The sequence below is a fragment of the Sordaria macrospora genome, chromosome 5 (genome assembly GCF_033870435.1).
Source record: "Sordaria macrospora chromosome 5, complete sequence".
Taxonomy (NCBI): domain Eukaryota; kingdom Fungi; phylum Ascomycota; class Sordariomycetes; order Sordariales; family Sordariaceae; genus Sordaria; species Sordaria macrospora.
The window spans coordinates 3,102,996-3,114,447 of record NC_089375.1 but is presented as its reverse complement, the minus strand read 5'-3'; the positions used below and the strand labels follow the sequence as shown (position 1 = coordinate 3,114,447).

Genomic DNA, 11,452 nt, shown 5'->3' with positions numbered 1-11,452 from the left:
CGGTTGCGCAATTGCACTGGAGCCAGTCCGCACTCGCTTGAGTTGAGAACCACAAAATAGCGACAAGATGGCATGGGCCCATGGATGGGCGTCTTTAGTGCCACTGGATCTCAGATGGAACTTGAAATCGTCATGTGGACCAGCCGAGGGTCTTTGGTATCGAGATGTCTTGCGACAATCATTAGGCTGTTATGGTCGTTCCTCTTGGTGAACACTTAGACACTACACTACTGGCTTCGTCTGTGACGAGATCCATCACTGTCTCCTTCTTTGTAGTCGTTATTGATTGCACATCATGATGGAGACGCAACATGTCGATGGCGATGGGGTCTTCGGGTCGCGGAAGCAGCTTCCTGCAATAGTACACTAAAATGGAGACCACAAGCAAGCCGGCAAAGGTCCACATCTCGACGGGGAGAGCACCAATGGACGGCAGAACCTGAACCCCGGATCAAAGGCAGTCCAATGAGAGGCCATATCAACCAACCGAGCGCCCTCCCGCCCCGAGGGTGTGAGGAATTGTTAACGTGTATCCCTTTCAAGAGGGTAGGGTTACACTCGAGTGCAAACCGTTAAACAAACCGCCCGTCAAGGTGTCAGTTGTGTCCGGCCAGTCGGGAGCGCGCTGGCGGCCACCACTCGTCCGGCTGTAGTGTACAGTGTCGAGAGTCGAGAGTGTGAGAGAGTCGAGAGTGTGAGAGAGTCGAGAGTGTGAGAGAGAGCAAGCGGCACCGGACAAGGGACAGATGACGGGACCAGGCCCAGAGAGGGCAAGATGGGCGCCATGACGGTCCACTGCTGATGCAACCTCCCATGCATGGTCTAACCGTCTGTCACATTTTCCGTCCGCGCTCATTTCGCAGAGGCCCCCTTCTCTCTGGAGTCTCTGGAGTCTTTGGAGTCGAAAGCCCTCTTCAGTGTCTTGGACCCTTGTCGGACGAGGGCATTCCCCTTCCCCCCCCCCGAAATCGTTTCTGTTCCTGGATTCGCCCGTTCCATTTTTTCGAGTTTTCCTTTTCCTCCCTTTTTTGCTCTGAAAAACCGTTGCTCTTTTCGCCGGCTGTTTTATGGTCGGTCTCTGTTGAGAGCCTTCGTTACCCGACACACAACCTAGGAGTAACGACACCGGACGGGAGCTCAGGTCCAGCCCTCCAAAACGCCCAGACACAGCTCCTCCCACCCGCATACAGTACCTACCTTCCTACCGTACCTACCCAGGGCCGTACGAGTTGGACGGTGACAGTGCGACAGTCCTGGCTGCAGTCGAGTGGTCGCCCCAAAGGCTTGGAACAATACGTGGACGTCCGTTCCAGAGAGAGGTTCGCCGAGTTTGCGCCCAAGCAACCAATAGCAGCAGTCCCAAGGTCGTCGCAGGCCCGTCTTTCTTCACACAGCTCCTACCCGTCGCTCTGGTTTCTGGGAACCTTGGGTCCGTAGTTCCATAGCGATAGCCCACCACCACCTTCCATTCCATCCATCCATCCATTCGTCTTCCTCTCCCAGCCAATCCCTCAGCTCCCTCAGGCCCATCCGCCCACCATATCCACTCCCGGCCGTCCCTGTTTTGTCCTGTCGGTAGCGCTTCCACCTGCTCCTCTCGCTTCCCGTCGATTGAATCCTCGTCCGCCCCGTCGTCTTTTCGTCGTCTTCAGTTTACTTCCTTCCATCCTTTTCTCAACTCATTCGCTCCGACCGCCTCTGTTCCCCGATCCAGAAGCGACGACGGTCTGCTCCAAAAACATCGACGTTTCCATCAAAAATCCAATTTCCGACGTCAATCTGCCAGCAATTTGCTTTGCTTGGTTTCCTGCCGCAAAGGTCACAGGGTAAGTGGCGACCGCACGTCTTGCTTGCACATTACGCCGATTGCATCGCATTCAATCCAAGCACTGCTTTGTCATGGGACCACACACACGCGCCGCGCCTTAGCAAAATGCAGTCCCGACATCTGCGGGTTTTCTCGGAAATTTTGGGTCTCATGCGAATTTGCAAAGAATGACGGCTGACTGATGATGAAAATTCTAGTTCAAGACGCAAGCCCTTCCCCAGCGACTTGGGCAGCCAGTCTCCTATAATCAACATCAGCACGGTGGAAATTGGCAAAATAGACCATAAACAGGAAGTCGCTCAGGACCTCGGTGCTGCAAATTAGTTGGTTGTGAAGTGGGCAGTATGGGCCCTCAAGTTATCGCGGCCGCCTCCAACGGCCTCTCTCATGAGGATGAGCCTATGCCCAAGTTCCAAAGTCGCAGAACTAGAAGCGGCCGAAAGCTGTGGTATTCCCTGAGAGTCGTTCAAGAACCCCTGCGCGCGAGAGCGTGCGGTTCGGGTCCTAAATGTAAGTCCCAAAGTCAAGACCCGAATCGTCCGCGGATCGTTAATTCCCGTTTCAGCATCCGCCGACCGTCGCCCCGTGGACCCCCCTCCGGTCGTCGAGCTGCGCATCTTTGAGGGTGAAGAGCTTAGCGTTGCCCAGGAGAGGGATGTTACCTTCCAGTATAACGCCAACTTCTTCCTCTATGCCACGCTCGAGCACGCCCGTGTTATGGCACAGGGCCGTCTGCAGACCCCTTCGGCCAACACACCGCCTGTGCTGACTGGCATGCCTGTCTCCGGCATGGCTTATCTTGACCGACCCAAGTTGGCTGGCTACTTCTTGTTCCCCGATCTGTCGGTTCGCCACGAGGGTCGCTATAAACTGACATTCAACCTGTACGAAGAGACCAAGGAGGACAAGGACAAAGACCCAGAAGATCCCAACGCCCCCCACGACGGCTCGCCAGGATCCTTTGACTTCCGAATGGATATCAAGTCCCATGACTTCGTCGTCTATAGCGCCAAAAAGTTCCCCGGATTGACCGAGAGCACGCCCCTCAGCCGTACCGTCGCCGAACAGGGATGTCGCGTTCGTATTAGGCGTGATGTGAGGATGAGACGTCGCGATGGAAAAGGAAACGGTGGTGGTAACGACTATGAGAACGGCGAGGAGGAATATAGGAGGGCCCGGAGAACCGCCACGCCCGACACTGCGAAGCAGGAAGCTTACCGACAAAGATCAATGAGCGGAAGCACCGAGAGGACACCCTACTCCGCCATTAGTGATCCCCAACGCCGGCCTTCGATGGCTGACTACCCGCCTCAATACGCCGCCCAGACACCGACATCCGGAGGCGGCCATCTGGGGTTCTTGGGAGGGAACAACTCGCATCACCAGTATCCCGCTCAACCACCACCACAAAGTTTCGTCCAATCGCACTCGGTTCCCCCTTCACCCGGCTACCCCACGAGCCAACGCGCGCTTTATCAACAACACCAGCCGTCTTCCTACCCTCAGCCGCCACCGCCCTACCAGCCGGTATACCAGTCCGAGCAGCATCAACCATCGCGGTCCTATGCGCCCATCAACCCCGTCCCTCGTCACGACAGCATCCACCAAAGTCCGAACGACTACAGACTGCCGCCGCTCAGTGAGGCCGTTACTCCTGCTCGTCCTCCTTCGGAGCCTCCTCACCACCACACATCCATCGCTCCCAAACGTCCGTTCCTGCCTCCTCTGATAGTTGACCGCCATCCCTCTGTTAGCAACAACCACATTCCAATGGTCAGCCCCAGCAGCAGCATGGCTGCTCCGCCTTATCCTCGTGCCTATTCTGTTAGCAGCAGCGGCGGTCCCTCAAGTTCTGGCGGTTACCTTCCGCCGCCTCCCATGCCGCCTTCGCAGGTCGCTGGCTCAAAGCGTGCACACGATCAGACGTTCGGGGTAGCCGCTGGGCGGTACCACAATGGGGCGCGCGAGCCGGAGCATGTGGAGGACGTGGAGCCGCCAATTCAGTTCAAATATAGGCGTGCTGACGGTACCTTTGAGTGCAAGCGGTCGGATTTTGACAACTACCAAAGTTGAAATTCTCTGCCGGGGTTGTTGGGTTCGTGGGGTATCATGTTCAGGGCCGATTAAGTTTTTGTGGCTTCCGGAGCACTGGAAGTGAAACGGAGCGGGTTCTGCGCACAAGTTTCTTTCTTGAATGGCTTGTTGGGCTTGCCCTGGGGTTGTTGCTGTTGCTTGCTGCTGAAAGCTAGGTGTTGAGGCGTTTTAATCGGCTGCGTCTCCGGTCGGGGTTTGTTTGAGGAGTGTCTTTTTGCTGTGCTCCGTTTTGGTTTTCCGGTTGTCGGGTTGTCGGTTTTTTAAATAATGGTTGTTCATTTGGTCCCGGTTGTTGTTCCGACAAAGTCTTGTCTTTTTGCGATCTCCTTCTGTTGTTAAGTCATCTGTCTGTCAGTTTTGTGGTGTTTTGTTGTGGTCTGTTCTTGGCTTCCCTTGAGTTGCCACCTTCGCGGGGAAAAGACTCTTCGCTTTTTATATTAGGGTTTGAAATGAGGCTGAATGCTCGAATGCAGTGGGAGTTGCAGCTACAAAGTTGCCCAGGGCACCACCCAAAGAGCACGAATCAGGGCACGAAACGCACGCATCGGACGCATATACATGCAGGAGTTGGATGATGAGGCTGAGGAATGGTGAGGATCCTGGCTGCACATATCACACATATACAACTAAGCCTAGTTGCTGGCGTTGAAGAGGAGAAGAAAAGAAAGAAAAAAGAGCCAGAGACATCACACTACTACATACGTTCTTTTCTTGACATTTCTTTGCTGTTTTTTTTCCCTCTCATGTTATCTTCACCTTTTCTTCTCGGTTTCTTTCTGTTTACATGTTCAGGGTATAAATCGGGGTTTCATAAGGGTGCGCGGGGTGATCCAATCGAAATAGTCAACAGTCAGTCGTAGGTATTGGAACGACGAAAGAAGATAGGAATCCAAGGTTATTAGTTCAAGATGGAAACACTCGGTGGTGATTTTGTCACAGGTCTGGGCGTTCAATGTCAGGAGCCAGGGCTGAGTATGTTATCATGTGAAAGATGGAACCCTGGTTCTGCTCGTTAGACAGAACTCGATGTGCACATTTGCATAGGGCATGTTACTGCAGTGCATCTCACCCTGCCACAGCTCTGTTGATGATTGTCCTCGAACGGGCCACCATGGCAGAATTGAGTGGTGTGAGCTTCAATGTGCGATGTAGGGCATGCGAAAATAGCATGTGGGCAATGTGTGTTTGGTCGACATTGTGGCTGTTGCTACCATATAAACTCGCGAAATTCGTAAACCCTCGCCGGGCCGGCACGCAGGGTTAGAGCTTTGCCATTTTGCATCAACATCTGAGTACATACAGCCAAACGCAATTGTCAAACCTTTGACCCTGCGTCGCCGGTCCGGCGAAGGTTTACGAATTTTGCGAGTTTATACGGTAGTGGCTGTGTGTTTACTGCTCCTTGGATCTGACTTGCTGATGGTTGAAATTCGAGAAGCTTCACCCTTCAGGTGCAAACGAAATGGGAGTAAAAGTCACAGAATCGTGAGAGAGACGAAAGGAAGATAAAAGTGGGGAAGGAAAGAAAGCGACGAAAGAAAGATCATATAAGAAAGATCGGTCAGAAGGTCAAAGTCGAGATGAGAAGCCACCTTTATTGTCTGAAGCCGGAGATATCTCCACTCTCGGGCTTTCCATCCAGGCAGTAGCTTGGCCGAGGTCGAGACGTAAAGGAAAAGGAAAAGAAAAAGAACAGAAAAAAACTTGGTCGTAGAGTGGTAACCGGGCACGGCTTGTCTTGTTTAGTTCTAGTTTTCCCAACCACGCAACGGCCGTTCACCTGCCTGATCCATGATTCCGTGGAGTTAAATTTCGCTCGGACAAAAAAAAAAAAGACGACTGCAGTAGTTAGCACCGTTAGCACGGCAGCCAGAACCGCCATGGGATAATCCACCGAGAGCCCGAGATGAAAAGGGGACATGAGTAGGACATTAAATGTCGCGCACTGCGGCCTTTTTCCTTTCGGGAGAATCAAGATCATCAAGATCCGAGCGGCAAGCGCATGTTGAACGGGAATGTTTCATATGGGCTCATATGGGTGGTTTGGTTTGTTTTGTTCTTTTGTTAATGGGGGTTGGCTTTTCCCACGAAGCTTGGCGGATAGCAGTTTATAAACTTCGCTCGGCTCGGCAACTGTGATTTGATCTTCTCAAGCTCGGATAAAGGAAAATCACCGTGTATGTCGTGCAGCAAATTTCAATCTGGATCCTCTCTCGGAGGTATGTATCGAATCTATCGAACCTGATCTCCTTGGGTATTACCGTTGTAGATGGTCATTCCCCAGAAATTGATGTCAAACCCGCACACAATCACGCACGGGTTCCCTCTCTCTTCTTTTTGAGCGTGGTGCCTGAACTGGAACGGGCCTCGGACGGACTGCAGGGCCGTTGACCGTGGGCCAGTTGATCGGTGATCGTTGAGCCGGGCGGGTGTAAGTCGCTAGGTGTGTGTAGTGTGCCTTGGAGGGTACTTGGGGGTATGTGTAGGTATGCTGATCGCGGTGGCGGCGTCGGACGGTCACAACGAACGGTGAACGCCAGCCAACAAAGCCTCCGAGTCTCTTTCCCTCGGGACACTTGGTGTTTGGGAACAGTTGCTTTTGGCTACCGTGAAAGCAGCACTATTGTACCACGATAGTGTCACAGGCGAAACGCCCCTGGACTGGCTCCTGATGATATGGGCGCCTCCAGAATCCAGACACCCAACCCATTCCATCCGATTCGAAAGGACGGAAACAAGAGCTCGTCCCAAGAACAGGAACTGTGGCACTTGTGCAATCAGCAGCGTGGACGCCAGATTGCCATTGCAGCAGGTCGCCGGCGCAAGTTACTACCGCTACCCGCAACGACACGCGAGGCCAATGCAAAGCATATCACCTCTCCGCCAGGCTCCCCATGCGCTCTGCCATCCATCCCCTGGGCCTAGCAATCCCGGCCTTCCTGATGGGGACTGATGGGCGTTCGTGATGGACAGTGGCCCGCTACTGATCCGCTACCAGACGGGGCCGCCAGGGGTCTCAATGGGGTGCAATGGGTGATCCTCCTGCTCCGAGTCCACCGCAAAAATGACCAGACCCAAGCCCCGAAACACTGTGAATATTTGTCTCATTATCCAAAACATGGGAACCAGATTGAGTGAAAAGGTGATCTGAGACACTGGCAACTCGGCTTCCCCTCGTTTTCCATATCAGAGGCCGCACAAGCAGGGAAAACAAAATGAGGCATCCCCACCTTTTTCATTGGCCTTTGTCCTCTTTTTCCCCAGGTTTTCCATGGAACAGGGGGGCAGCCAGGTCTGCCAGGTCTGCGCAGGCCAAGAGCGGGACTCAGCGGCGGGGGACACCAAGGCACAGGCTGGCCCGGCCGCTGGGCGCCCTGATTTGATTTGTTTGATTCGGCCTTGGCTTTTCCGCCCGGCTGCGAGCTTCCTGGAAACGCAGGAACAGGGCCACGGGCGGACACCCTAGCGGCCACCACGCACCACCGGAGTGCTGCTAGACTTGCTGGGGGGGCAGCTGCTGGGGGTGAACGATAGTTCGGACGGTCTCCTTTTTGGCGCCAAAAGTAAACAAAACCCACTCAATCGCCTGGCACCACCCACGTCCGCGGTTCCCCCAACCTCCCATAACGCCCACCACCGCCTTTTCGATATCCACCCGCTCACCGAATAAACCACTCATTCGTCCGTCGGCACTCCTTTAAACGCACACAAAACCTCCCCGAAGCCGCGCGAGCGAGTCCGCTTCGCCCGACGAGGAGCGTTGCGATTTCTGCTGGTAGGTGTCTGTCGCCTGTTGCATGACACTGGACGCCGCAACCAGAATGCCGCATCGCCTCTCCCCATGCACGCTGACATGTTCACTGATCGACTTTCCTCACGATAGTGACAAGCAGACGAAACTAGCCAGCCTGGACCCAAGCAAGCCGTCCGCCGACCGATTCGGTCGCCTGCTACGGTCCGCAAAGGCGCGATTCCGTTCACACCTGCGACCCAAGAAGAACGACAAGACAACAGCCGCCCCACAAAAGAAGGAATTTGTCAATTTCTCGAGACCGAATGCAATGGCGTCCCGTCCACCAACGTCACCCGTCGTCGGTCCCGGCTCCCACAAGCTGAACCACACCTCTTCGGCCGCTAGCATCAGTCGATTTGTTGAAGGATCAATGAACGACCGCACTTCTGCTGCCCCGCCGCCATCATACCTGGAGGATATGGACGTGGAGGAATACGAGCGACAGTTTGTTGGCACGCCGGTCACCGAGCACCATCCAACCATGGAGCGACACCCCACCCGTCAGACTACTTATACTGCCTATGAGCCTTCTGCGCCTCCACCAGAAGACGAGCAGCAAGAACAACAGCCGCCGGTGCAGCAACCGATGGGTCACAGTCGCAGCAAGAGCAAGTTTCTCCTCACGCCGCTCTGGGATGGCGTCCGCGAAAGGTTCAGCCTAAGTCGTAGCAAGTCTTGGGGAGCCATGGTGAGCGGCAAAGACGCGATGGGACGGCCCTCTCTCAACACTCAAGCAGACAGCCGATCGTCGATACACCGTGGCCGAGGCTCAACCATGACGGCGCCTTGCACCCCAGCTGTCGAGACGCCACCCCCCGTACCGCCTGTGCCTGTCTTTAGAGGAGCAGCCGCAGCGCTGGCGACGCGCGATCAAGAGGCGGCGAAGGAAGCAGCCAAAAAGTTCTCGGCCGCCGATTACCCCACTAAGGAAGAGGTGATGGAGAGTTACAAGAACTTGGTGGCATCGGGATTCTTTGAGCAGCACGCTATTCACGGCACCAGGCATCCCCTTCGAGCCGCCCAGAGCGCGGGCACCGTATTGAGTGGCAGTCCGAACCGACAGGATAGTGTTAATGGTAGAGCTCGTGCCGCCACGACTGCTTTCCCATCCAGTTCCGGCCGTCCCTCGCCAGTACCCAGCCGGCCAGAGTCTCCTGAAAACCTGAAGCCCTTTGCCGAGCACCTGGCCCAGAAACAGAACAACGATGAAAAGAAGTTGCATGCTATTTTCACCGGCTTCCACCGCAAGACAGCGTCAGTACCCGTTAACAACTCGATGGCCCCACCTCCTCTTCCCTCGCCTTATAGGGAAGAGCCAACATGTACAATTGGTTCTGCCTTTGTAAACGACTATTTTCCTCCACAAACTGATCCGGTGACTGCCCCAGACTCGCCTTCCCGCGGAACGAAGCGCGGTACTGATCCCAATGGTAATAACATTGAGACCAACGTCGACTACGGCTCGGTCCGCAAGCTTGCCAAGAAATTGAGGAAATCACAGTCGAAGATCGAGTTTAATGAGCGACCTTCCTCGCCGACCAAGCCGCGTACGTCCATGTCAAGCTTTCGATCCGCCGCCGCGTCCGTTATGTCGGCTCCAGTCGCCATGAAGAGCAAATCGTTCATGTTTGGCTCCAAGGACAAGGGGAAGACCAGGGAGAGCATGGAGAGCAGGCCAACCACAAGCGCTGGGTCGAAGGGTAACTTTTTGTCAGAAGAAGGCACTGCCTCTTTTTTCTCTCCTCCGCGCCAGGCCAATAGGTTAGACGAGGCGATGTCCGTTGCCACTCCAGTCCGTTCTGGTCAGGCGAGGGTAACCAAGGTACCCAAATGCCCGGCTTCCACATCGTCGGGAAAGGGATTCCTCGGGTTTGTCCGCAGCAGGCGTAGCAGTGTCAGCCACAAGGCCCAACCGGGGCAGTCGACAGGGAGTCATCGCCCCAGCGCGAGTGAAGCAATGCCAATGACGACAAACACCTACGTACATGTCAATGGCGTTCAAAGAGAGGAGGACAGCATGGATCTTACAAGGGATGGGGACGGGGATGATGCTATGATCATCGACTCTCCTGAGCCTGAGTACCAACTGGCACCAACATCGGACCGACCAGAGACTCCCCAACGGCCATCAACCGGGAACTCGACAACAACACCTGTCAGCATACCTAGGTTCCACTACCCGAAGCCGACACAGCAGACTCAGGGCACATCACCACTAAAAACCAGGCCACAGCCTAACCGTGCGCCACCGCCAGTACCTGGGTATGGCCTTGGTGACGAACTGGTCGCCAAGAAGGAGAGAAACTCGAGCGACACGAACGGAAGTGTAAGTGGGATTGTCAGCCACCGCGATTCGGGCCTGGGCGAAGCAGGAGAGGATGTTGAGAATATTCACAGGGTATGGTGATTGAGGATGGTGCGAAACGGACAACCGACAATAACGACCCCATCGAGCCATGAACAAACAGCAACATGGTGTTCGTTGGACGAACAACAATCGAAAGGGCTTCGATCTGATGTGGCGAGTAAGTGTGCCGGTGAAAGAGGGTGGGACAGAAAAATAAAATTCCGACTCGGAATTGAAAGCGAAAGAGGAACGGAATACTTTCTCTGTGCTTCCTTCCGGCATCTTGGAGGATTCTTCCGTCCCTGACCCACTTCACCGCACTGCCCGCATCCATCGCATCGCTCTTTCCAACAATTGGGGATGAGTCGCAATGGAAAATTTCACAACGCGATCCTTCCTTCCCTTCCATCCTTACCTCCTTCCTTCACGACGAAACATCATCTTGCCAACCGCCGATCATCGGACCATACCATAATAACGTCCATCGTCTTCAACACATGATTACGATACGGTTTTCTTCGATTTTTTTCCAGCGTCTTTTTGTTCGACTTTCGGTGCTCGAATCCTCTTACCGATTGACCGGCGGCGCGGCAGTGATGTTTTGTCTTTGACACGGGTCTCCTCCCTGGCGAGTCTCCTTGCCTATCGAGAAGAGAAAAAGGAAGCAGAACGAGTGCTCAATGGTGGTTATTGTCGGTGTCAGTACTGTACTGGTGATGACTTAGGTGGCTATGGCTGCCCTCGTCATGGATTCCTGTTGTTTCTCTTTTTCTTTCCTACTCTTTCTTGATGAGATATGACGATGTTATGACCCTAGTTTCTTTTGTTTCTCGTTTGTTATTTCGTTGTCTTTATTACCTAGCCTAGCGTTTATCCAAAAAGGAGCGATGGGCGAAGGGAGATGGAGGATGAATTAGGTGATGTATCAATGGTTTAGTGGCATATATCCGTGAGTGGACTTGGAATCTGGTGTAGTGTGTGTACGACGGATATTTTACTGTTCCAAGCCTGAAAAGGATGGATGTAGAAATGTCCTCACAAGCTATATACGTATATCATATCGATCATGTCTTTGCTCACGATATCATTCTCGCTGAACGCTCAAATGGTGTTTTGGCAGATAGTTTCGTTGGCTGCATCGTACTTAGAAAATCTCACAATTCTTTTTATATTTTTTATATTTTTTATTTTTTTTCCGCGATATCGCAGCGATAATCTTCAAATCCTCATCGCTATCATCCTCGATCGACCGCTCACTCAACAGTCCCAAGCCAAGGAATCAAGCGGGCTGCTGCAAGATCCAGTACATCATTGCTTACTTCTCGTCTGTCAGCAACAAACCAGCGGGTCCGGATCCAAGGGGACCTAAGGTCGGGATCTACTCCAGTGA

At 53.8% G+C, this 11,452-nt stretch overlaps 2 protein-coding genes across 2 annotated transcripts; both read left to right on the top strand.

The window, feature by feature from the left end:
• The first annotated feature begins 1,040 nt into the window (after window positions 1-1,040).
• Window positions 1,041-5,120, top strand: SMAC4_02423 (uncharacterized protein). The gene is made up of 3 exons (XM_003350704.2): window positions 1,041-1,826; window positions 2,026-2,338; window positions 2,394-5,120. Exons 2-3 carry the CDS (start codon window positions 2,173-2,175, stop codon window positions 3,899-3,901), a joined length of 1,674 nt encoding a protein of 557 aa, XP_003350752.1. The 5' UTR covers window positions 1,041-1,826; window positions 2,026-2,172; the 3' UTR covers window positions 3,902-5,120.
• Window positions 5,121-7,743: 2,623 nt separating this feature from the next.
• SMAC4_02422 (uncharacterized protein) lies at window positions 7,744-11,131 on the top strand (the record flags this gene model as incomplete). Its single annotated transcript, XM_003350703.3, has 1 exon — window positions 7,744-11,131. The coding sequence occupies one exon, from the start codon at window positions 7,744-7,746 to the stop codon at window positions 10,120-10,122; it is 2,379 nt and encodes a 792-aa protein (XP_003350751.3). The 3' UTR covers window positions 10,123-11,131.
• Between the last annotated feature and the right edge of the window lie 321 nt (window positions 11,132-11,452).